The sequence below is a fragment of the Diaphorina citri genome, unplaced genomic scaffold (genome assembly GCF_000475195.1).
Source record: "Diaphorina citri unplaced genomic scaffold, Diaci psyllid genome assembly version 1.1 scaffold363, whole genome shotgun sequence".
In the NCBI taxonomy this organism is placed as follows: Eukaryota; Metazoa; Arthropoda; class Insecta; order Hemiptera; family Psyllidae; genus Diaphorina; species Diaphorina citri.
In genome coordinates this window covers 140,147-166,796 of record NW_007377798.1, presented here as the reverse complement: position 1 = coordinate 166,796, position 26,650 = coordinate 140,147, and the positions used below count along the sequence as shown (strand labels likewise).

At 37.3% G+C, this 26,650-nt stretch overlaps 3 protein-coding genes and 1 long non-coding RNA gene across 9 annotated transcripts in view; 2 read left to right on the top strand and 2 right to left on the bottom strand.

Annotated features, from left to right (window-relative positions):
• LOC103508061 (alpha-catulin) overlaps positions 1–16,220 on the bottom strand; it is a 53,619-nt gene extending 37,399 nt beyond the window's left edge. Inside the window, exon 1 of the mRNA XM_026822779.1 lies at positions 16,067–16,220. Within this exon, the coding sequence (XP_026678580.1) occupies positions 16,067–16,153 (87 nt within the window). The 5' untranslated portion in view covers positions 16,154–16,220. The remainder of the gene's footprint in view (positions 1–16,066) is intronic.
• The window catches only part of LOC103508050 (microspherule protein 1), a 31,656-nt gene continuing 8,789 nt past the window's right edge, over positions 3,784–26,650 (top strand). For 4 of the 6 annotated variants that reach the window (XM_026822777.1, XM_026822774.1, XM_026822773.1 and 1 more), the window contains exons 1-4: positions 10,909–11,025; positions 20,987–21,108; positions 21,672–21,781; positions 24,024–24,292. In XM_026822777.1, coding sequence (XP_026678578.1) covers positions 21,047–21,108; positions 21,672–21,781; positions 24,024–24,292 — 441 coding nt within the window. In that variant the 5' untranslated portion in view covers positions 10,909–11,025; positions 20,987–21,046. Of the gene's footprint in view, positions 3,843–10,908; positions 11,026–18,379; positions 18,498–20,986; positions 21,109–21,671; positions 21,782–24,023; positions 24,293–26,650 lie in introns of those variants that run through there. The other 2 variants (XM_026822776.1, XM_008472581.3) reach the window with 2 other exon arrangements.
• On the bottom strand, positions 13,463–13,902 carry LOC113466941. The gene is made up of 2 exons (XR_003391182.1): positions 13,757–13,902; positions 13,463–13,593 (listed from the first exon to the last, which is right to left on the bottom strand). It is a non-coding gene; the product is annotated as an uncharacterized LOC113466941 (long non-coding RNA).
• On the top strand, positions 17,232–20,598 carry LOC103508059. The gene is made up of 3 exons (XM_017443592.2): positions 17,232–18,261; positions 19,784–20,276; positions 20,391–20,598. The coding sequence occupies exons 1-2, from the start codon at positions 17,272–17,274 to the stop codon at positions 20,237–20,239; spliced, it is 1,446 nt and encodes a 481-aa protein (XP_017299081.1). The 5' UTR covers positions 17,232–17,271; the 3' UTR covers positions 20,240–20,276; positions 20,391–20,598.

Here is a 26,650-nt window from a genome sequence, read left to right as displayed (position 1 = left end):
CTGGATATTTGTAAATCACCTTTGTTTAGAATTAGGAGAATGAGTCTCCGAATGGTATGGTCACTGACTGCAGCTCGGCTAGGACAAAATATTACTATGTATCTGGTCAGAATGAGACTGAAAAGTCCCTTCGCCCCCGTTTCATAATACACAAAAAGCCGCCCACTCTGAGGCTTAGGTGTAGGGACTGTAGGGGCAAACAGCCCTAGAGGGTTCAGCTCCTACGAATCCCTTCACGCCCGCAATCTAAACAAGGTTTTGAGGTTGTACAATTTTCCCCCCCAGCATTTCTTTTTCAGTAATATTTTGGTGATCTTAGCAAATACATGTACAAATCGACATCAACTCGGCATTTCGTATGGTGTCGACTTGACGTATGGCGCTAAGATTAATTGACCCGAATCCATTTGGACCAGAGACAATGGACTGTAGCCAAATAGAATCGTCCTGCAAGGGCCGCCCCCGTTTCATAATACACAAAAAGCCGCCCACTCTGAGGCTTAGGTGTAGGGGCAAACAGCCCTAGAGGGTTCAGCTCCTACGAATCCCTTCACGCCCGCATTCCCGCAATCTAAACAAGGTTTTGAGGTTGTACAATTTTTTCCCCCAGCATTTCTTTTTCAGTAATATTTTGGTGATCTTAGCAAATACATGTACAAATCGACATCAACTCGGCATTTCGTATGGTGTCGACTTGACGTATGGTGCTAAGATTAATTGACCCGAATCCATTTGGACCAGAGACAATGGACTGTAGCCAAATAGAATCGTCCTGCAGGGGCCTTTAAACTTAACCATTTAACCAACTAAAGAACATACATACTGGCCAATTCTTCTAAGAGCAACTGAAAATTTCTAGGTGCACCTTTCGCAGATAATGTAAAAAGAATAGAAAACGATTAGTAAACAAAATTTCATATCTTTGCTGAAAAGCTTCACTTAAGTTTCAATTGAAAAGGAATTATTGATTGTTCTCAATGTTTCTGGAGTCTGTGAAGAAGCAAGTTCTTTTTTTATGGTAGAGTTTCAATTGAAAAGGAATTATTGATTGTTCTCAATGTTTCTGGAGTCTGTGAAGAAGCAAGTTCTTTTTTTATGGTAGAAAAAAAAAAGGTCATAAAAAAATCCATTTTTTATTCATTTTTATGGGGCAATAGGAACATAAAATTGGATTGTTTTAAAGCTTGGAGGAAGGGCTGGAGGTGTTAAATTCACGACAGGGATGTCGATGTTAGCTGTTAACAAGGTACCTAATATGCTTTCTGCTGGCAATTTCGTTGTAGGTACCTTTAAGTAGCAAAAAATTTTTACTTTCTATTTTTTTCTTTGCTATGTACAAAAGTGTAAAGTGTTAAGAATCGTTGAGAAGAAAGTTCGCAGAAATCGGAAGATCAGGTTTTTGAAAAATCGCGATTAAAGTTTACGGTTATGGCACGGTTGATGGACACTACAGAGTGCTTCCTTTGCTCATCGCTTACAAACGAACGCTTACAACCTACTCTTTAATCGCTTACAAAACGAAGTTTGAATTTCAAACACAGCTGAAATTCGACTCTGCCGGGGTTGAACCCGAGAACTTCGCGATGTAAGTCTACTGTTATATATACGCAGTGAGCTAGGAAGGCTCGTTTTAGTACCCATTAAGATAATATCGTACAAAACAGAACATTTTTTACACAGACCTGCATACTGCACGGTTTAAAAGCGCTAGGCGCTAGGTCATAAGTCAGGCAAAATGAACGAACATAAAAGGGGGGAAAAAAGTACACAGTACAGGGTAAGTACCTACCTACATAACATACGAAGTCAATTTATTACTATACTGCTCTGTATAAAAAAGACAAACGATACATAGTAGGTACCTACCTATCCTATGTATGTATTGGTAGTAAACCTTTACTATCAATATCATTTATTTATTATTTGTATAACGTTTGCCCTTATCAGAACCCCGATCACGTACGTGAGCTCTACCACCTAGCGTACCTGACTGGATTAGCAAATAGATAACACTCGGGCTCTGACTTCTGCTCAAGTAAACATACAACTCCACTTAGACTAGAGGAGGGAGTAAATTATGGAGAGGTACCATAGAGGCGGGAGAAGAGAAAGTCGAGATGAAGAGGAGGAGGAGGAGGAGGAGCAGAAGGAGAAGAAGAAGAAGAAGAAGAAGAAGAAGAAGAAGAAGAAGAAGAAGAAGAAGAAGAAGAAGAAGAAGAAGAAGGTGAATCGGGAAGAAAAAGAGAAGGAGAAGGAGGAGGAGAAGGAGAAGGTGAATCGGGAAGAAAAAGAGAAGGAGAAGGAGGAAAGGGAACAGAAGGGGTGCAGGAGAAGAAGAAGGTGAATCGGGAAGAAAAAGAGAAGGAGAAGGAGGAGGAAGAGGAGGTGGTGGTGGTGGTCATAATGGAGAAGGAGGAGGAGAAGGAGGAAAGGGAACAGAAGGGGTGCAGGAGAAGAAGAAGGTGAATCTGGAAGAAAAAGGGAAGGAGGAGGAGAGGGAGGAGGAGGAGGAGAGGGAGGAGGAGGAGGTGGTGGTGGTGGTGGTCATGATGGAGGAGGAGGAGAAAGAGGAGAGGGAGAAGCAGAAGTAGAAGGGAAGTGACGAGGAATGGGAAATATGGACAACACATGCAGAAATGGCTCATTATATCGGTTCCACAGAGAACAACAAGTTATCTATCATCCTATTTATGATGTCTACTCCAAGGATTCCAATCAATCAGATCAAATTAACGCATCGCATCTACTTCAAATTATTCGTAAAAAAAAAAAAAAAATGGTTCCTTAGGAACTATGCATGGTTCATGATTTTTCATTCATCCTCTAAAAATTCCCATTTTATTAACCGGTCCTCTACTTGCCAGACATCTTATGTGAATAGTTCTTTAGGAACTATGCATGGTTCATGATTTTTCATTCATCCTCTAAAAATTCCCATTTTATTAACCGGTCCTCTACTTGCCAGACACCTTATGTGAATATTATAATGACCTCATAGCTCTTTCGTCTCCATTCCCAATACTTCCGTATCTCACGAGAAAAAAATATACCTAAATAATTATATTGAAAATAAATTTAGAAATAATAGACTGTGCAACATCAAAGTGGAATTTATTGCCAGCAAATTGTACACGCACCAAAACATGGAGTGAACAAAATTTGAATAGGCAGACAGAGCAATGATTTAAAACTAGATAATGCTCCAAATTTGAATAAACAATTGAAAAACATTCTACCGACAAGAAACATATTTCAAGACAAAATATGGAACTCTATAAAGCAGCTTTGAATGGGATAAATAAAAGATAGAATCCTCACGTACACAGAAATTTCATGAATGAATGGGAACTTCAAGGAATAGAATATTTATAGAACACACAAGTCCTTTGCATTGCTCGCATGTTAACAATTCCAACACACACCAGAAATAAAATTGACATGCAATATCCTCATTAAAATGTGATAAAAAGCAGGAAATAACTTACATGTCTATTTGATAAAGCACACGCCATATCGTAACGCTATCACTGATTTGGGAAAAGCACAAGAACACATCTATTGAGAATGATATTCGGGGTGATGGTTTCAGGTACTGGAGTTATCCTAGGTCCCTGACATCGAGCCCCAGCAACACACTGATTACCTCTTCGCTATTAGAATATACATTTCCACCCCCTTTAACATTCCACCTTGTAGACAGGCGCGGACTAACTTTGAGAAAAAAAAAGTTGACTGAGGGAGAAGGAGGAGTTTTAGTCTACGAGCATGAGTGAACTTCACAGCGCCAACACGTGGGTGGGAAAATACAGCAAAAATTGAAACAATATCCAGGTAGCAGATAGGTATGTTTTCTTTTACCTATTTTTCTTATAATTTTTACTTTGTACCAAACACCTCGGGGTAAGTCCAGAGAATTAAAAGGCTCGAAAAGTGGGTACCTACTTACTTACACGAGAATTATTTCAATTATTTGTGAGGATTTTTATAGGTATGTTTTCTTTTACCTATTTTTCTTATAATTTTTACTTTGTACCAAACACCTCGGGGTAAGTCCAGAGAATTAAAAGGCTCGCAAAGTGGGTACCTACTTACTGTCGGAGCGTCATCAAGATTTTTAACCATATTCTCGATTTCAATAAAAGTTAGAAAGCAAATAGGTAGATAAGTACAGTTAGGTATATTTTACCTCCTCTAGGAGGTAAGTATGTACATCTAACTCCTTGGGGGGATATTTTCGTTTCCTTCCCTGAGCCCTATTCATTCTGTAAATCAATACAAAACTTGTAAGTTGCTTCTCTTTTCATACCCCTAGATTTCCTCCTCCCTCCCAATCCTCCCGTCCTTATCTTGCTTCCTATTCCTGGGTTCGCATAGGAGAGAAGAATGAAAGGCATGCAGAGCGCTATCTATTATCTCTTTGACATTTTATCAGCACTTTTCTTTTCCTCTATACCCCGGTGGTTATTTGTTTTATTTTTCTTTAAATGAAATCAGGCGGAAATTTGAATGGAAGAGAAGAGAGAGGCGAGGACTGATACCAGTTATCTTAACGACGACGAAGTGCAGAAAACATTACCCTTTGTCTTCATTCTATTCTCTTTATGTTCTTTTCATCTCCTCTATTCCCTTTATGTGTGCTGGGGAATATTTTCACAACTCCCATGGGCTGCCCTTGGTATTTTCATTGTGGTAAAGGACTCTCACAAGGAGAATGCTTCCCTTTCTGTGATAAAAAACCAAAGTTTCCCAACTGGAATGGAGAAAAAAGTTGGGATTTGTCTGGAACATAAATCCAATGAGTCACCTCGGTAAACTGCAATAAAAACAAAGTTTCTAAAGAGACGATTTGTATATGTTCTAGCAGCTAATGTCTTTCCGGTCATAAATGACAACAGACTAAGTCATAAAGTCACAAATAAATATCGACACACCACAATTTCTTTTTAAAGCACAGTCCTTAAATACTAAAGAATTTTAGGGAATTTGTAAAAAGGGAGCGCTCCTTGGAATGTAGTTAATGGTCAGGACCTCAGTTGGAGTATTTACAAACTGAGTTTACATAAAGTCACAAATAAATATCGACACACCACAATTTCTTTTTAAAGCACAGTCCTTAAATACTAAAGAATTTTAGGGAATTTGTAAACAGGGAGCGCTCCTTGGAATGTAGTTAGGACCTCAGTTGGAGTATTTTACTGAACAATCAAAATGAATTTCAAGTTTTGGCTTCACAAATTGAGGGCATATATTGGTTACTTGAAGCCCCCCTTTTGAGTTCAAAAATGTGAGGAGGGTGTTTTCGTTTTGAGTCATTGTGACTCTGCAAGACACATTGGACTTTTTGATGTACAAAATTCGGCAGATGAGTGTAAAGCTCCGGGAAAGGGAACAGAATTGATATAATTTTCGGCCCTTCAGCCTGATTTTATAATCCAAATCCGTAGCTCAAAGCCCGAGAGTCAAAGCCAGAGAGTACAACTCTAGTAAGAATAGGTGAATAAATAACTGAAGAACAGATTTAAAAAAAAAATGTACTTTAGCAAAGTTCAGAGAAAACAATAGCATGTCGTGTTTTTCCTGCTTTGCTTTTTACTATGAACTTAAGTAGGTAGTAAACTTTTCTTGTTAACATTGTATCTGTTCTGTTAATTGGTTTAACTGAGCCTAAGTACCTAGATATAGCTATCCATGTAAACATAACATGCAAATTTTATTGTACAGGGTGAGACTGCAAGTTTTTTTTTTTTTTTAATTTTACCTACCACTATTATGTAATTTATGTATTATGTTCCTACCTTAGAAATAGAGGTTGTTGGTTCAACACCCAGCCCCTTTTTTCATCACCAACTAGGGGGGTGGGGGGGATGGAGGAAAAAAAACAGGCTCTCTCTTTTTTTAGGGGGGGGGATGGGAGGGGAGGGGATCATGTAGAATGTAGGTAAATGTGCAATTTACTACTATTCCTGGGCTTTGATAAGAACAGTAAGAACTAGAGATTAGTGAAGAACAAGATGAGCAGTTAGAACAGTCAAGGAACAAAAGACAAAAATAAATTAAACCATAGTTTGTCTTCATTGTTATGATGAATATAAATGTTTCATAAAAAAAAACTCACTCCATAGAATAATATGGAGATAGAAGTCCAACTTGGAAATTGAAAAATACAGAGAAAAAATAGAAGAGAAAAAAGTGATGTTTGTCATTTAAAAATACACAGATGGACCAGTAATCAAAGGGAATACATCCAAGAATTGTAATCGAGAAAATGGACACATCACGGATCTTAGCAAATACATGTACAAATCGACATCAACTCGGCATTTCGTATGGTGTCGACTTGACGTATGGTGCTAAGATTAATTGACCCCAATCTATTTGGACCGGAGACAATGGACTGTAGCCAAATAGAATCGTCCTGCAAGGGCCTTTAAACTTAACCATTTAACCAACTAAAGAGTTTTCACAACTCCCATGGGCTGCCCTTGGTATTTTCATTGTGGTAAAGGACTCTCACAAGGAGAATGCTTCCCTTTCTTATGGATGGTATTCAACATTACTTACTCTCTTTTGTCGAAAAATATGAGTTTTTAACTGAACAATCAAAATGAATTTCAAGTTTTGGCTTCACAAATTGAGGGCCCATATTGGTTACTTGAAGCCCCCCTTTTGAGTTCAAATATGTGAGGAGGGTGTTTTCGTTTTGAGTCTTTGTGACTCTGCAAGACACATTGGACTTTTTGGTGTTCAAAATTCGGCAGATGAGTGTAAAGCTCCGGGAAAGGGAACAGAATTGATATAATTTTCGGGCCTTCAGCCTGATTTGATAATCCAAATCCGTAGCTCAAAGCCAGAGAGTACAACTCTAGTAAGAATAGGTGAATAAATAACTGAAGAACAGATTTAAAAAAAAAATGTACTTTAGCAAAGTTCAGAGAAAACAATAGCATGTCGTGTTTTTCCTGCTTTGCTTTTTACTATGAACTTAAGTAGGTAGTAAACTTTTCTTGTTAACATTGTATCTGTTCTGTTAATTGGTTTAACTGAGTCTAAGTACCTATATAGCTATCCATGTAAACATAACATGCAAATTTTATTGTACAGGGTGAGACTGCAAGTTTTTTTTAATTTTACCTACCACTATTATGTAATTTATGTATTATGTTCCTACCTTAGAAATAGAGGTTGTTGGTTCAACACCCAGCCCCCTTTTTCATCACCAACTAGGGGGGTGGGGATGATGGAGGGAAAAAAGAGGCTCAGTCTTTTTTTTGGGGGGGGGGATGAGAAGGGATCATGTAGGATGTAGGTAAATGTGCAATTTATTATTCCTAGGCTTTGATAAGAACTAGAGATTAGTGAAGAACAAGATGAGCAGTTTAAACAGTAAAGGAACAAAAGACCAAAATAAATTAAACCTTAGTTTGTCTTCATTGTTATGATGAATACAAATGTTTCATAAAAAAACAACTCACATACTTTAATCGCTTACAAAACGAAGTTTGAATTTCAAACACAGCTGAAATTCGACTCTGCCGGGGTTGAACCCGAGAACTTCGCGATGTAAGTCTACTGTTATATATACGCAGTGAGCTAGGAAGGCTCGTTTTAGTACCCATTAAGATAATATCGTACAAAACAGAACATTATTTATACAGACCTGCATACTGCACGATTTAAAAGCGCTAGGCGCTAGGTCATAAGTCAGGCAAAATGAACGAACATAAAAGGGGGGAAAAAAGTACACAGTACAGGGTAAGTACCTACCTACATAACATAAGAAGTCAATTTATTACTATGCTGCTCTGTATAAAAAAGACAAACGATACATAGTAGTTACCTACCTATCCTATGTATGTATAACCTTTACTATCAATATCATTTATTATTTGTATAACGTTTGCCCTTATCAGAATCCCGATCACGTACGTGAGCTCTACCACCTAGCGTACCTGACTGGATTAGCAAACAGATAACACTCGGGCTCTGACTTCTGCTCAAGTAAACATACAACTCCACTTAGACTAGAGGAGGGAGTAAATTATGGAGAGGTACCATAGAGGCGGGAGAAGAGAAAGTTGAGATGAAGAGGAGGAGGAGGAGGAGGAGGAGAAGGAGAAGGAGAAGGAGAAGGAGAAGGAGAAAGAGAAGAAGGAGAAGGAGGAAAGGGAACAGAAGGGGTACTTTAATCGCTTACAAAACGAAGTTTGAATTTCAAACACAGCTGAAATTCGACTCTGCCGGGGTTGAACCCGAGAACTTCGCGATGCAAGTCTAGTGTTATACGCAGTGAGCTAGGAAGGCTCGTTTAGTACCCATTAAGATAATATCGTACAAAACAGAACATTATTTACACAGACCTGCATACTGCACGGTTTAAAAGCGCTAGGCGCTAGGTCATAAGTCAGGCAAAATGAACGAACATAAAAGGGGGGAAAAAAGTACACAGTACAGGGTAAGTACCTACCTACATAACATACGAAGTCAATTTATTACTATACTGCTCTGTATAAAAAAGACAAACGATACATAGTAGGTACCTACCTATCCTATGTATAACCTTTACTATCAATATCATTTATTATTTGTATAACGTTTGCCCTTATCAGAACCCCGATCACGTACGTGAGCTCTACCACCTAGCGTACCTGACTGGATTAGCAAATAGATAACACTCGGGCTCTGACTTCTGCTCAAGTAAACATACAACTCCACTTAGACTAGAGGAGGGAGTAAATTATGGAGAGGTACCATAGAGGCGGGAGAAGAGAAAGTCGAGATGAAGAGGAGGAGGAGGAGGAGGAGGAGAAGAAGGAGAAGCAGAAGGAGAAAGAGAAGAAGGAGAAGGAGGAAAGGGAACAGAAGGGATGCAGGAGAAGAAGAAGGTGAATCGGGAAGAAAAAGAGAAGGAGGAGGAAGAGGAGGTGGTGGTGGTCATAATGGAGAAGGAGGAGGAGAAGGAGAAGAAGGAGAAGGAGAAGAAGGAGAAGGAGAAGGTGAATCGGGAAGAAAAAGAGGAGGAGGAGAAGGAGGAGGAAGAAGAGGAGGTGATGGTGGTCATAATGGAGAAGGAGAAGGAGGAAAGGGAACAGAAGGGGTGCAGGAGAAGAAGAAGGTGAATCGGGAAGAAAAAGGGAAGGAGGAGGAGAGGGAGGAGGAGGAGGAGGAGGAGGAGGAAGAGGAGGTGGTGGTGGTGGTCATGATGGAGGAGGAGGAGGAGAAAGAGGAGAGGGAGAAGCAGGAGTAGAAGGGAAGTGACGAGGAATGGGAAATATGGACATTTGGACAACACATGCAGAAATGGCTCATTGTATTGGTTCCACAGAGAACAACACGTTATCTATCATCCTGTTTATGATGTCTACTCCAAGGATTCCAATCAATCAGATCAAATCAACGCATCGCATCTACTTCAAATTATTCGTAAAAAAAAAAAATAAAAAAATAAAATAAAAAAAAATGGTTCTTTAGGAACTATGCATGGTTCATGATTTTTCATTCATCCTCTAAAAATTCCCATTTTAGATTTTATTAACTGGTCCTCTACTTGCCAGACACCTGTTTGATATGATGTATCACAAGTAGGGGCTTTTGAGAGAAATAAGAGTAGGTCAATTGTTCTTCAGTTTTTTTCCATTTGAAAAATTCATAGTGGTTGTTGAACTCTTTGAACTGACAAGATTGAATAGAAGACGACTGATGCATTCTAACCATTATGGTCTATCAAATCAATTTGAGTAGTGGTTGTTGAACTCTTTGAACTGACAAGATTGAATAGAAGACGACTGATGCATTCTAACCATTATGGTCTATCAAAACAATTTGAGTGAAAAACAGGACAGAGCAGCCAGAGAAATTACAGGGATGTTTGTTTTTCTTCAAGGATACACTTTGACAAGAATTGGAGTGTCTTTTGAGGTTGTCCTTTCTTGAAAAAGATTTCCCACATTCATTGCAAGTGAATTTACTCACAGTTTCATCAGAGGGAGGCTTCATAGAACAAAGCGGTTGTCCTTTCTTGAAAAAGATTTCCCACATTCATTGCAAGTGAATTTACTCACAGTTTCATCAGAGGGAGGCTTCAAAGAACAAAGCATGTTTGTTTTTCTTCAAGGATACACTTTGACAAGAATTGGAGTGTCTTTTGAGGTTGTCCTTTCTTGAAAAAGATTTGGCTTCACTTTTGATAAGTTACGTTTGTAGATTCAGTAATTTTTCACCTCCTTGAAAATAAACAAAACGAAAAAAAGCTGCTTGTGGCTTCACTTTTGATAAGTTACGTTTGTAGATTCAGTAATTTTTCACCTCCTTGAAAATAAACAAAACGAAAAAAAGCTGCTTGTGCTATGTGCTTGTGGCCTTACCAGCCCATAATCCGTTGTTACCTCGTAGCATTCAAAAATCTTAATTTGAGCAGTCTCGGAGAATGCTCAGAGATCACAATAAATTTAGGATTGTAAACCGGGCTTTTTTACATTTTTTGTAGCAATGTTGTCAGGTGAGTGAGATTCACGACCTTGGAAAAACGGCAACACTGTGTTCAAAGGAGGTTGAATGAGAGTGGTTTGCGTGACAGTGAGATGAGTGAGACAGATGAAGCTTAAGCATTTGGATATTTTTTCTTTGAATCGATGGTATTTTGGAAAAACCGAACTTTTAGGAATATTAATTAGTAATATTTGGATTTTTCTAAAAGTTTCAAAATATTTCCGACTTCCTATTTTTAAAAGTTTGATCCAAATGCACATCTTCCATTGTCATTTTGGCTTCACTTTTGATAAGTTACGTTTGTAGATTCAGTAATTTTTCACCTCCTTGAAAATAAACAAAACGAAAAAAGTGCTGTGAAACCATGAGAAGAGCACCCAGCCCTGCGTCCACATTTCAAATTATCAAAGGCTTTCTTCTCATCTATGCTATTTATTGTAAAATCCCTCAAAATAAAAGCCTAGTTGAAAGATGCCATAGTTAGCATCAACAGTGCATGGACATTGAAGAATAACTGCTGTTGCATAAGATTAAAAACAAGTAAGTACTTAGGACTTACCTTTACTATTTAATTTTATCATTATTAGCCCTCTCTCCCAAGAATTACTCTCTAGGGGTTTCCTCCCAAGTGCACATTCACAGCAAGGACCATTAAGTATAGTTGGGAGCCTGGTCAATGTACTCTCAACGGGACCATTAATCCTCCCACCTGTGTGTCCATAAAGCTACATTTCCACTCGGGTGGCATTTACCTCATGTCATGCTAGGCACCAAAGCCACCTAAGTGGAAATGAGCCGTACAACACAGGTAGGTATAATGCTGTGAACCTTTAGGATTTAAGTTGGTCTGGGTAAAGGTTCACAGCATTATACCCTACCTACAACATAGGTATAATGCTGTGAACCTTTAGGATTTAAACCTGTCTTAAGTTGGTCTGGATCAAAGAAAGCCACTCAGTATTGAAAATGGAAATAAGCTATGCAATTTGTGTAGCTTTTTGTATTTGGTTTGCTAGTGTTTTGGTTTGTTTCCTTGATTGTGTGATAGTGCTATTTTAAGTACCTACTTACGAGGTAGGTATAATGCTGTGAACCTTTAGGATTTAAACCTGTCTTAAGTTGGTCTGGATCAAAGAAAGCCACTCAGTATTGAAAATGGAAATGAGCTATGCAATTTGTGTAGCTTTTTGTATTTGGTTTGCTAGTGTTTTGGTTTGTTTCCTTGATTGTGTGATAGTGCCATTTTAAGTACCTACTTACAAGATGAATGAATGGTACATTATACATGCTACAATGGAAACAGGTCATGTCATGCAAGAACAGTGGCCAAGGGGGGGAGGCGCCAACCCCCTTTTTATAAATAAAGTCCAGCCTGGATTTCTTTTTTGTTTATATTTTACTCATGGTAGCTCCCTCATAATTTAATTTGCTCTCTATCTGTGTTTACTTACTTCTTTTCAAGACAAATCTTCACAAAGTCACATAAGAATCCATCAGTATGTTTACATATACATTGTTAAAAAATTAGTCCTTAGGGTTTCATTGTTGACAAGGACCATTTAAATTTAGAAGCAACCAACAGAAAACAACTGACAAATTAGTCCTTAGTGTTTCATTGTTGACAAGGACCATTTAAATTTAGAAGCAACCAACAGAAAACAACTGAAGATTGTAGAAGAATTCGATCACCAGGACACAAAATTAACCCACATCCTCATTTGTTTTCTGTGCAGAATGGAGATGGAGGCAAGGAAGCCCAGCAAAGTGATCTTCATAACAGATGTGCCTGAAAACTTATTGGATAGAAGAGTTATGCGTCAGCATTTTACAAAATTTGGAACTGTGAGGCGAGTCTCAATAGACAAAGAATCTGCTTGCTGCTCTGTTTGCTTTATAACCAATGAAGCTGCCCATAAAGCCTTTTTGGAGGGCACTGTAATTGATAACTATAAACTGAAAATAATGCTGGGCACAAGTGGTCCTTCCTTGAACGAAAAGACTGAACCCCTACGAGATACTCATACTTATGATGATCTGGATATGAACTATCTAGATGACAATAATGATGTGTTTGATGTACCAGATTTAGATGAGACTCATTCTGAAAAAGAATTGTTTAAAATGAAAAAGAAAATCATACGTAAGCTACACAAAGAAAAAAGTGACAGTCCCAAAGAAACAGTAAAAAGAGTGAGGAAAATTTCCACTGATGGTGATCAGTCTAAGGTTGTCAAACGAAGTGCTGTAAAAAGCTCAAAAATATTTAAGAAATCAAGTTCTGCTAGTATGACTTCTGAAGAGCTGTCTAAAGTAAGAAGTCTGAAGAACAAGTATGAAACTCTAGAGTTAAGAGATAAACTCTACCGGGAGAAATTGAAAGCCACCAAAGTAAATGTGAAGGGTGGCACATGCCCTGACATGTGTCCTGAGAAAGAAAGAATTATGAGGGCATACAGAAAACTGTGGACACCCTACGAACAAAGACCTGGTACTAACAGATTGGCACCTGAGCTTGCAGTGAAGGAATATTCAAGAAGTTCTGCCAACCAGGAGGAGCCTCTACCTCACGAACTTCGTCCTGAACCTGTTCTCAACATGACAATGAACTACCTAGTACTAAACATCATGCCAACCATAGAACTTGCAGACATCAATGTCTCTCAGTGGTATGACTTTCTGTGGGATAGACTTCGTGGCATCAGGAAGGACAGGAATATTCAAGAAGTTCTGCCAACCAGGAGGAGCCTCTACCTCACGAACTTCGTCCTGAACCTGTTCTCAACATGACAATGAACTATCTAGTACTAAACATCATGCCAACCATAGAACTCCCAGACATCAATGTCTCTCAGTGGTATGACTTTCTGTGGGATAGACTTCGTGGCATCAGGAAGGATATTGTTCAGCAACAACTTTGTAGTGTCAACACAGCCAATATTCTAGAGCAATGTGCACGCTTCCACATTCTGTGTTTTGATCGTCTATGTGGCGAGGATGCATCCATCTTTGATGAAAAAATCAATACTGAAAATCTCAATAATTGTTTACAATCATTAATTCACATGTATGATGATTTACATGCACAAGGCTTAGTCTGTCCCAATGAACCTGAATTTAGAGCTTATGAAATTCTACTCAAACTTAACCGTGGTGACATCATCTGGGAGTTTCAACAGTTATCTCCTCATTTGCAAACAGCACCAGAAATTCTTTTTAGTCTACGCGTTTTTTCTGCATTTAACAATAATTTGTATTCTCTGTCCCAATGAACCTGAATTTAGAGCTTATGAAATTCTACTCAAACTTAACCGTGGTGACATCATCTGGGAGTTTCAACAGTTATCTCCTAATTTGCAAACAGCACCAGAAATTCTTTTTAGTCTACGCGTTTTTTCTGCATTTAACAATAATTTGTATTCTCTACTCCAATTAAAGTTTAGTAAAATGCACCCATTGCTTACACTGTTTACTCAGGTCAGGTCTTAGGTAGTTTTAGGTAGGTACATATTATAATTATTTACACTCTGTATCGTCGCAAGGGCCAGCCGTTAGCGCGTTGTACTAGCACTCTGCACCTCCTAGGTCGTGGGTTCGATTCCCATCTGTATTCTCTGTTTTTCAAACTTGTGAAACAGACAACTTATTTGAATGCATGCTTGTTACAAAGATATTCAAGCATTGTTCGTTCAAAAGCTTTACAAAGTGTTATATCTGCCTTTTGTCGTCCTCAAGACCAGTCATTCAAAGTTCCATCAAGTTATCTGAAAGATATTTTGCAGTTTGATACGGACAATGATGTTCTAGATTTCTGCAGTGCTCATGGTATGTTACTAACTGAAGATGGGGAATTGTCTATCGGGAAGTATGACTTTAGTATCCCCAGCAATGTGTCTTCTTGTCTAGCGACCTCTTTGAATATGATTAAAGCCAAACGAATGCTCTTACCTCTTACAATAGCTGGACCTGGTGGAGTTCCTCAAGAGATACATCACAAGGTGCATAGCAGTTTTGATACAGATGGTAATTTAAACAAACTGGCAACAAATGCAGTTGATCAAATTAAAAAACTTGAAGAGGACTTTGGATTTGTTGTTGAAAATATGCCGGTCATAGAAATAGATGAAAATATGTTGAATGAATACAATAAGAAGTTGAAACAATCACCTAAAGCAAATCCTGCTACAGAGTCAAATATTTTCGAAAGACTAGGAGCCACTGTTTCTGACACGAACAAACCCACAGAGTTTGGGAAACAGTCCAATGAATTATTTAAAACTAATCCATTTCAAAAAGACGGGTTTAAGACAAACCCATTCCAAAAGGAAGAAAGCGGACAATCATATTCCAACAATTTGTTCAAAATTGTTAACAACTTTGTTCAAAATAAAGCATCAACAGATAACAAACTGTTTGAAAGTTCAAATATTGAGAAGGTATCCAGTGAAAATGATTCAGACTCCAACCTTTTTAAAAAACCATTTTCATTGCCCAAACGATTTTCTAATTCTTCATCTGATATTAATGCTTTTTCTAAACCATCTACTAATCTATTTCAAACTCCATCTGTACAAACAAATATTTTTGGGAAACCAAAATCTGATTCAAACTTTTTATCAAACGAAAATAGAGCTACCGATACAGATAAGTCGACAGAAGGACAAACATTTTATAGTTTAAAAAAAAAAAAAAAAAAAAAAAAACTTGAAATAGCCAACAGCACTTCAATGTCCTCAATAGTCATCTATCCAGATACAAACCATGCACAACATTGCTTAACTTCAGTGATTTATTGGGAAAGATGCATGCAACATGCTATTGTCACTGGCAAGGGTGTGGGTTAATATAGGTTAGGTGATCAATAAGCTTGTTCCACTTCCTCTTCGTTAATTTATTTGACATTAATCTATGCTCTTGAAAAAAAAATTGAAATAGCCAACAGCACTTCAATGTCCTCAATAGTCATCTAGCCAGATACCAACCATGCACAACATTGCTTAACTTCAGTGATTTATTGGGGAAGATGCATGCAACATGCTATTGTCACTGGCAAGGGTGTGGGTTAAGATAGGTTAGGTGATCAATAAGCTTGTTCCACTTCCTCTTCGTTATTTTATTTGACATTAATTTATGCTCTTGGAAAGTTTACTTGAAGTTTTGAGGTATTTTTAAAAATAGCTCATAACAGTTCTTGTTATCTGGGATTCTAAAATGATTAGACACTTCATCTAAGGTCAGGATTTAGCGCTTAGGTACTATGAAATCAAATAAACATTGTTTTAAGCTGTAGCTCAATGATATATTGACTTGGTGTAAGTTCCTACTTGTCCATATTTATTTATGGGTACTTGAGCAATCAGACTATAGATTTCAGTTTGCTTTAAGTAAAGGTAGGGTTGATATTTTGTAACACAGATTTTTTTAAAGCAGAATGTCTAAATCATAGATTACCTAATTTATTTATGGGTACTTGAGCAATCAGACTATAGATTTCAGTTTGCTTTAAGTAAAGGTAGGGTTGATATTTTGTAACACAGATTTTTATAAAGCAGAATGTCTAAATCATAGATTAATAAATTCTTACCTGTTTTACCAAAGGCAGAAGTGTTTGTTCTATGCTTTTAGTTTTGATTTCTGGGTTGTTTTCTCCTAAATCTATTTCTTGGTCCATGGTTTGTCTTCATCACATTCCCTGAGATGTGTGAGATTCCTGAGACGAGATTTAAAAGAAAATTCTGATAAATTTTGATAAGATTAGGCTGAGTGCTACCAGCCCATAATCCGTTGTTACCTCGTAGCATTCAAAAATCTTAATTTGAGCAGTCTCGGAGAATGCTCAGAGATCACAATAAATTTAGGATTGTAAACCGGGCTTTTTTACATTTTTTGTAGCAATGTTGTCAGGTGAGTGAGATTCACGACCTTGGAAAAACGGCAACACTGTGTTTAAAGGAGGTTGAATGAGAGTGGTTTGCGTGACAGTGAGATGAGTGAGACAGAGAAGCTTAAGCATTTGGATATTTTTTCTTTGAATCGATGGTATTTTGGAAAAACCGAACTTTTAGGAATATTAATTAGTAATATTTGGATTTTTCTAAAAGTTTCAAAATATTTCCGACTTCCTATTTTTAAAAGTTTGATCCAAATGCACATCTTCCATTGTCATACCAGCCCATAATCCGTTGTTACCTCGGAGCATTCAAAAATCTTAATTTGAGCAGTCTCGGAGAATGCTCAGAGATCACAATAAATTTGGGATTGTAAACCTGGCTGACAAACATTATTCTCAAAGTCAGCTACTACTGATGTCAACCTATTTAATAAACCGTCCACTGATTCGAATCTCTTTTCAAAGCAATCGAGCCCAAGTAATTTGTTCAAAAAAGCTATTGCAGAATCAAACGACAAACATTATTCTCAAAGTCAGCTACTACTGATGTCAACCTATTTAATAAACCGTCCACTGATTCGAATCTCTTTTCAAAGCAATCAAGCCCAAGTAATTTATTCAAAAAAGCTATTGCAGAATCAAATGTCCATGGTTTGTCTTCATCACATTCCCTGAGATTTGTGAGATTCCTGAGACGAGATTTAAAAGAAAATTCTGATAAATTTTGATAAGCTTAGGCTAAGTGCTACCAGCCCATAATCCATTGTTACCTCGGAGCATTCAAAAATCTTGATTTGAGCAGTCTCGGAGAATGCTCAGAGATCACAATAAATTTGGGATTGTAAAACCTGGCTCTGGCAAAAGCACAGAAGAAAAAAGCCAGAGAACATGAGTTGGCCATGATTCGATTGAGAAAAGAAAGAGAACTGCGAAAACTTCGAAAAATTGTCAAAAAGAAAGTCAAATACATTCATGCGAGACACTGTTTAAAAAAGTGGAAAAATCGAGTGAAGAAAATGAAGATAAACAGATTGGACTTCCCTGAAGTAATACTGTCTTCGATAGAGAATCATACAGCTGTTTGGGGGTCTGTTAGACATATAACAAACCATACACCATATCAAATGAGAGACCGCTTTGAAAACATTGAAAAATTAAATAAGAATCCACTCCTCTCTAGTGATAACTTGTATCTAGGTACGGGTTTCATTCAAGTCATTAAAGAGAACTTAGTGCGTCCAAGGTTTACAAAATACAACTGTCAGTTCTCTACACCTCTCGTATGGAAAGTTAGCTTTCATTTACCTTTCCTGTCTCAAGAGTTTAGTCCAGTCGAGGTACAACTCTCTGAATTCTTACGCAAGTTATGCTACGACAACAAACAATCTCTAGGGGACTGTGAGTGTTTGAAATCAAATGGCCTTACCCTCTACACGAGTTATCACCTAGTCAAAGGCCATGAACTTGAAGCAACCACGTTGAAGGATTCCAATCTGTATGTGTTTATTATGAGCGAACTTTGGGAAACTTTGGAAAAATCTTATGCTCGGTTCCTAACGAGTATCGATGTTCTGAATTCTGATGTTCGTATTATCATCCTGATATATCGAAGCAGTTACACAAGAGACCAAGTTTTGAACTATTTCAACGCCACTGATAGCATAAGTATTATCAAGTGGGGATCAGCTGCCGATGTTTCTCAGTCTATCTTGTCCGAGTTCCGTTCTCACTTTAGCTTAGCTCACCCAACACTTTGCTATGAAAATCTCTATGAGTTCTTCTCTAATCAAGTAGAAGCTGTATTCCTCGAGGTGAAGCTAGACTTGGACATTGTCGTATGCACAGATGAGATGCTAGCTCAGTTGAGAAATCCAAACTATTTCATCAACATTTACAATATACTTGTGAGTAAACTTTATTCCATCGCAGAGCAGATCACCCTTGGCTCAGAGTTCAACACAGTTCTGTTCAAAGATAGCGCTAGTATCGTCATTAATAACAATCCTGACGCTATTTATTGTAAAATCCCTCAAAATAAAAGCCTAGTTGAAAGATGCCATAGTTAGCATCAACAGTGCATGGACATTGAAGAATAACAACTGCTGTTGCATAAGATTAAAAACAAGTAAGTACTTAGGACTTACCTTTACTATTTAATTTTATCATTATTAGCCCTCTCTCCCAAGAATTACTCTCTAGGGGTTTCCTCCCAAGTGCAGATTCACAGCAAGGACCACAGACCCAGGACCATTAAGTATAGTCGGGAGCCTGGACAATGTACTCCCAACGGGACCATTAATCCTCCCACCTGTGTGTCCATAAAGCTACATTTCTACTCGGGTGGCATTTGCCTCATGGCATGCTAGGCACCAAAGCCACCTAAGTGGAAACAAGCTGTACAACACAGGTATAATGCTGTGAACCTTTAGGATTTAAGTTGGTCTGGGTAAAGGTTCACAGCATTATACCCTACAATTCAACGGGACCATTAATCCTCCCACCTGTGTGTCCATAAAGCTACATTTCTACTCGGGTGGCATTTGCCTCATGGCATGCTAGGCACCTAAGTGGAAACAAGCCGTACAACACAGGTATAATGCTGTGAACCTTTAGGATCTAAGTTGGTCTGGGTAAAGGTTCACAGCATTATACCCTACAATATAGGTATAATGCTGTGAATCTTTAGGATTTAAACCTGTCTTAAGTTGGTCTGGATCAAAGAAAGCCACTCAGTATTGAAAATGGAAATAAGCTATGCAATTTGTGTAGCTTTTTGTATTTGGTTTGCTAGTGTTTTGGTTTGTTTCCTTGATTGTGTGATAGTGCTATTTTAAGTACCTACTTACGAGATGAATGAATGGTACATTATACATGCTACAATGGAAACAGGTCATGTCATGCAAGAACAGTGGCCAAGGGGAGGCGCCAACCCCCCTTTTTTTTTAAATAAAGTCCAGCCTGGATTTCTTTTTTGTTTATATTTTACTCATGGTAGCTCACTCATAATTTAATTTGCTCTCTATCTGTGTTTACTTCTTTTCAAGATAAATCTTCACAAAGTCACATAAGAATCCATCAGTATGTTTACATATACATTGTTAAAAAATTAGTCCTTAGTGTTTCATTGTTGACAAGGACCATTTAAATTTAGAAGCAACCAACAGAAAACAACTGAAGTATTTTACTCATGGTAGCTCACTCATAATTTAATTTGCTCTCTATCTGTGTTTACTTCTTTTCAAGATAAATCTTCACAAAGTCACATTCACATAAGAATCCATCAGTATGTTTACATATACATTGTTAAAAAATTAGTCCTTAGTCTTTCATTGTTGACAAGGACCATTTAAATTTAGAAGCAACCAACAGAAAACAACTGAAGATTGTAGAAGAACAAACTATTTCATCAACATTTACAATATACTTGTGAGTAAACTTTATTCCATCGCAGAGCAGATCACCCTTGGCTCAGAGTTCAACACAATTCTGTTCAAAGATAGCGCTAGTATCGTCATTAATAACAATCCTGATCATTTAGAAACTCTCGTCACCACATTGACTTTACCTAGATTTAAATCTTGGCCTGTGCTCAAATTGACAAAGTTGAAGAAGTTGCTGAAACATTTCTGTGCTGTTATTGACAAGAGTGGACATAACGAGTTGTTTATCATTGTCATGAGATTGCTGAATCCTCCCAAGGAGAATCTAGAGCAATATCTTAGACGTGTCAACTGGGGCAATATCCTCTTGCCATGCTTCCTTTGGAATCTGAGAAGATACATTACTCAACTGAACAATGCTTTCTTATTTTATGATAGGGAAATCTTGAAGTCCGAGTTACACTCTCATTGGTGGGTCAGTATGTAATACAAGTAACGCAAAATTTACCACTAGTTTTGTCTTGCTTTCTTATTTTATGATAGGGAAATCTTGAAGTCCGAGTTACACTCTCATTGGTGGGTCAGTATGTAATACAAGTAACGCAAAATTTATCCCTTGGACCACCAGTTTTGTCTTAGAGTATTTACATGCTAACGAGTAGCTCAGTGAACTTAGTAAAAGGGTAATTGTCCATGTTGCATTGTTCACTTAGTGTACATAAACAACTTGAAGATCCCGAGTTTCCATTGTGTTAGTCACTTTAGATTCTTTAGGTAGTTAATTCTTATTTTATACCTTAATCTTGTTAAGTTAAGTAGGTATTTAGAATATTGTTTTATCTGGACAATAAAAACAAATAAATATTAAATTGTCGCTAAGTAAATAATATTGATTTTTTTCTTTTTGTTATTGTTTATTGGAATAAAATCGACTGTTCTTCATTTTATTATTTGTAAGATAATGGCCAGTGTTGTTTATTAAATCCACTTTTTTTTAGATAGATACCACTGAAATACTGAATATTTCAGCATTTCTTGGTAGGGTAGAAAATTCCAGTGAATATTAAGGGGGCTAAATGTGGCATTGTGATATTTATTATTTTGTACCTTCTTACCTTAATTGATAATAAAACTTACTATGGAATGGGCATTAACGTCAATGTACAATTGTGTACAAAATATAAATTTCGATAAAACAACCGTCTCTCTAGAAACATGCCATTTTTTCCAATAGGTTCATATCTTGATTGGTGTCAAACCCTCGACCTCCGAACTACTGAACCAGTTGAATGCCATGAACTCCAGTTTTGGACAAACTACCCCCACTGGGACACCAGAGAGTTTGAAGAGAAGAAGGTAAAACACCACTCACCAGTTCATATTGTTTTTTTTTTTTTTCAGTTTAGGGCAAGTGGAAAAAGGTTCCATTAGAGCATTAAGTAGTTAGACAATAAATGAAAAATAATAGGTAAAATCTTGATGATGTCACAAAGAAAATGAAAATAAGGTCAGTTCACGAATCCAAAAATTCGGCTTACCTATGCATTTTAGGCGCTTGAACCAAAAATGTAATTATATTGTTTTTTTTTTTTCAGTTTAGGGCAAGTGGAAAAAGGTTCCATTAGAGCATTAGTTAGACAATAAATGAAAAATAATAGGTAAAATCTTGATGATGTCACAAAGAAAATAAATAAGGTCAGTTCACGAATCCAAAAATTCGGCTTACCTGTGCATTTTAGGCGCTTGAACCAAAAATGTAATATATATTATGCAAAGAACTTACCGATCTAGGATTAATTATTTACCATACCTAGGTTAGATAGGTGCCATGTCTATCTCACGGACACGGAAAGCAAAGCAATTTACCATAATACTACGATTAAGTCGATTTCTAAAATGTTTCGTTTTGAACCTTGCAGTAGCTCGAGATCTATCAAGAGGAAGAAGTTTGATGATGAGTTGGTGGAATGTAGTCTGCCCAACAAAATATCCAAGCCTAGAACTCACTCCATTAGTTCCCCAGCCTATGGTAAGTTATAACAATAAAGTTCCATCTTAATCCTTATTGCTTAATTGTTGCCCCAAATTCCCCAAAAGATTGCCACATTATTTGCCTTATTTTGTCATTCTTATATTTATTCTCTCCCCCATGCGAAATTTTGGTGGATGCTCCAAATTATAGGCAGATATTTTCAGTAGATTTAATACCTAGCGGTAGTGCTCCGCCCGCCAAGTCAAGAAAGTTTGACAGCGCTACTAGATATATTATATGCCACAGAGAAACTAGCCATTTCCAGGTATTAATTTTTTTAAAGAGGTTTGACAGAGGGAACTGTAACTGCTATGGGAACATTATCCTATTGGGGATGAAAAAGATTGGGGGGGGGGGGACATTCAAATAGTGTCTTACTAAACAAGGGTAGACAAGGTCCAAGACATTTGCTACCTCATATTAGTAGTTGGGTGGACTTTCAGTTTAATAGGTTGATGGAAAGTAAGTTGCATCGATCAGGCAGTCGAAACGCGTACTGTCAATGAGCTATTCACACTGGAATAATAATTGGGAAATATATTCAAGTACCACTTCAAGTTCAGTTACACATTCAATTATTTTATACATTGAGGAGTTCATTGTATAGAGAAAAAGAAAAATTCGTTCTCGGAACGGAAATACATTCTCTTTGCTATTTTTATAGTCAAATAAATCTACACACCAGTTTGTATCTATCTCATTCATTATCGTCCTTCGAATATGTGGTGACATGTACTAGAAACTCATAAGGTTTTTCAAATGTTCCTCCAATGCATAACATCTGGGAAATGCTAGTGATCCCCGAAAGGTATAATCAAGGAGACTCCTTTTTTGGACCAACACGAGCTGTAGGTAAATTCCGTACTAGGGAGGGTTACTACTTCCTAACCAATACTTTCCTGGACACCCTGTCTAAATGCAATAGTTTACCCATTATTTCTCGAATGTTATTCGAAAGAAAAAAAAGATAAGGATTATCACCTAACAATCTTGCTAGGTATTACACTCGAGATACCTGATGCCTCTGAGCCTCTGTTATTGTTCAAAAAGTACTTTACTTATTTAGGTTCTTACTTGAATCTCGTGAACTACTTTTCTCCTTGAGAAGAGAACTGTCGGAAAGGATCTTCACACCAAAGGTGTCCGATGGAGCCTTTATCCTTTCTCTTCTAGGGTCTCTCGTGATCCAGTTTATCCTTCGTTGAGCATTGAAATACATTCCGTGTCGCAGATTTCCTTGAGAAGAGACCTGTTGGAAAGGATCTTCACACCAAAGGTGTCCGATGGAGCCTTAATCCTTTCTCTTCTAGGGTCTCTCGTGATCTAGTTTATCCTTCGTTGAGCATTGAAATAGATTCCGTGTCGCAGATTTTAGAGATAAACTCGTTTTTTGTCCAATCCTTTCTCGGATTAAAAACACTCGAGAGCTGAAGAAAATCCTTTGCTCTGTCAGTTTTGGTAAACGAAAGAATTTAGGTACTCGTACTGAATAATGATTAATCAATGTGATTTCTCAATTATTTAGCCTTAAGATACATGGTATCTCATCTCAGGTACCATAAGCGTTGTACAAAACAATACAGATATTAATGATTATTAGACTGCCAAAAACTACTTATAACAGAGATACCGTACCTACCTATTAGTAGGTATGACTATCCGGGTCCCCCCCAAGTTCTGCCAAAATACTAGATAGGTACCTATCTCAATACCTATGATTTTGGTGCTTCATGGAGCCTCAAGACAAGACAAAAATGAAATATGGACACAGTAGTCATTTTTAGAGATTTCTTTAAAATCAGTAGGTACCTACAATCATCAGCCAAGTCATCACTGAGAGGTTCGAGGAAGAAGTTGAGATTGATTGAGTGTGAGGACGGAGCAGGAATGGTTCATTTTGAATCACCTTTAAATAATTTCTCTAAAATTACAATTACCTTTGTTAGAAGGTACGTGGGATAAATACATAATTATCATATCCACACAGATGCTAACAAAATTTTCTATTTAGCGGATTTAGCCGAAAGTGTGAAGTCAGGATAAAATCCGCCCCGGGCGGTAATCGAACCCGCGGCCTAGTGCTTACAAGGCAGACGCACTATCAACTAAGCTAACTAGGCTGGCCAGGTATTAATATTAATTACTTCATAGAGAGGCCCTAAAATGTTCCTTCGGGTGTGGGATATTTGCCAGTGATAATTTGGCCTTACCTGATGTAACATTTTTATTTCCTCTTCAGATTACCCCACCAGTTCTCTTCCCTCCACGTCCTCCGTTTCTTCCAATGTCACATTTGAAGCTCCCGCCCTTCCTCCGGATCATGGGAAGAGCAAGAAAACGGCCGCCAAAAGTCTACCCCAGCCAGCGGCTCTGACGTCCATTGCTTCAAGTTCTTCAACCAAACGCTCTTCTAGCAGCAGGAAAATGAAACCCCTTACTCAAGGACATAAAGATCTGGGGCGTTGGAAACCCGCTGATGATTTGGCTTTGATCAATGGGGTTTTGCAGGTAAAAGATGATTTTATTGAAAAGGTGAAAATATTTTGAAACCCATTTCACTGGTTCGATAAGCTCACGCCTCACGTAGGTATGTGAATTCGGTCTTGGGTCATATTTATAATTATAGAATAGAATAGAATATACCTTGTTTATCCTGCTGGGATAGGACTGAAAAGTCCCTTTTCCCCCGCAGTCCAACCAAGGTCTTATATATTTGATACATTATGGGGGGTACATTTTACAAAATAAACACCCTGATTAATTTAAAAAAAAAAAAGGTGATAACAGTAATAAAAGGGGGGGGGGAAAGGGAAATGATAATAAAACAATAGTAGGTACCTAGGTGGCTAAGAAGGTAAGAAGAAAGAAGGTAAGAAGAAAGAAGAATTATGTAATTGGTAAGAGGATAACACTGTGGGCAAATACAAGTCAGTTATACAAATAAGAACTCTGCAAATCCCAACAGTTTTCAACAACCCGTGTTGGATTCGAGTATTGGTTTATTTGTCCCACCATCTTCGTCAAGCCAAGTATCCAGCAAGAGTATAAACATTTTTGGCACTAAGCTGCAAATCCCAACAGTTTTCAACAACCCGTGTTGGATTCGAGTATTGGTTTATTTGTCCCACCATCTTCGTCAAGCCAAGTATCCAGTAAGAGTATAAACATTTTTGGCACTAAAACCTCTGATGAAGCCTCAAGTGTTCCTTCAAGGACTAACGTTAACGTATTCGGGAAATCTTCAATTGACACAGGAACTCTATTTAGTCGTCCAAGTAGTTTTAGAGAATTTATGAACCCTAGTAAAACATCCAACGAAACTGGGCAACATAACGCGAGTTTCAATTTTCTAGAGAAAGTATCTGAGATTAGGGATACAAGTCCAAACATCTCATCAGGAAAGAATTCAGGCTTTGAAAAATCGTTTGAGTTATTTTTACGGGAATCAGAACAGCAAACTAGAAAACGTGCGGCAGATGACGAAAAAGAAGAAGATAGACGAGAAGAATTTGAGGCATTGCAAAAAGAAAAAGAAAAACAGCGACAGTTGGAGCTCCAATTACAAAAACAAAGAGAATTGGAATTACAAAAACAAAGAGAAAAAGAGTTAGAGATGAAGAGACAGCAAGAATTAGAATTGAAGCATCAAAGAGAAATTGAACTGCAGAAACAAAAAGAAATTGAAGAACAAAGACTAAGAGAACTTGAAGAGAGACAGAAGGAATTGGAGAAGGAAAGATTACGTCAGATAGAGTTGGAGAAACAGAAAGAATGGGAAATGAAAGTAAAACAAGATTAGAATTGAAGCATCAAAGAGAAATTGAACTGCAGAAACAAAAAGAAATTGAAGAACAAAGACTAAGAGAACTTGAAGAGAGACAGGAGGCATTGGAGAAGGAAAGATTACGTCAGATAGAGTTGGAGAAACAGAAAGAATGGGAAATGAAAGTAAAACAATATGTGCTCAATAAGAAAGTGGAATATGACTTCCAGATTGTTATGAAAAATCTGGCAAAAGCACAGAAGAAAAAAGCCAGAGAACATGAGTTGGCCATGATTCGATTGAGAAAAGAAAGAGAACTGCGAAAACTTCGAAAAATTGTCAAAAAGAAAGTCAAATACATTCATGCGAGACACTGTTTAAAAAAGTGGAAAAATCGAGTGAAGAAAATGAAGATAAACAGATTGGACTTCCCTGAAGTAATACTGTCTTCGATAGAGAATCATACAGCTGTTTGGGGGTCTGTTAGACATATAACAAACCATACACCATATCAAATGAGAGACCGCTTTGAAAACATTGAAAAATTAAATAAGAATCCACTCCTCTCTAGTGATAACTTGTATCTAGGTACGGGTTTCATTCAAGTCATTAAAGAGAACTTAGTGCGTCCAAGGTTTACAAAATACAACTGTCAGTTCTCTACACCTCTCGTATGGAAAGTTAGCTTTCATTTACCTTTCCTGTCTCAAGAGTTTAGTCAAGGTTTACAAAATACAACTGTCAGTTCTCTACACCTCTCGTATGGAAAGTTAGCTTTCATTTACCTTTCCTGTCTCAAGAGTTTAGTTAAGTTAAGTAGGTATTTAGAATATTGTTTTATCTGGACAATAAAAACAAATAAATATTAAATTGTCGCTAAGTAAATAATATTGATTTTAAGTTAAGTAGGTATTTAGAATATTGTTTTATCTGGACAATAAAAACAAATAAATATTAAATTGTCGCTAAGTAAATAATATTGATTTATCATATTTCTTTTTGTTATTGTTTATTGGAATAAAATCGACTGTTCTTCATTTTATTATTTGTAAGATAATGGCCAGTGTTGTTTATTAAATCCACTATTGTTTATTGGAATAAAA

Excerpts from the sequence above, each read along its gene's own strand:
- LOC103508059 (XM_017443592.2), top strand. The coding sequence starts at position 17,272 with ATGATTCGATTGAGAAAAGAAAGAGAACTGCGAAAACTTCGAAAAATT. Across the intron at positions 18,262-19,783 it reads ATCCAAACTATTTCATCAAC|ATTTACAATATACTTGTGAG; the intron begins ATTTACAATATA and ends TATTTCATCAAC.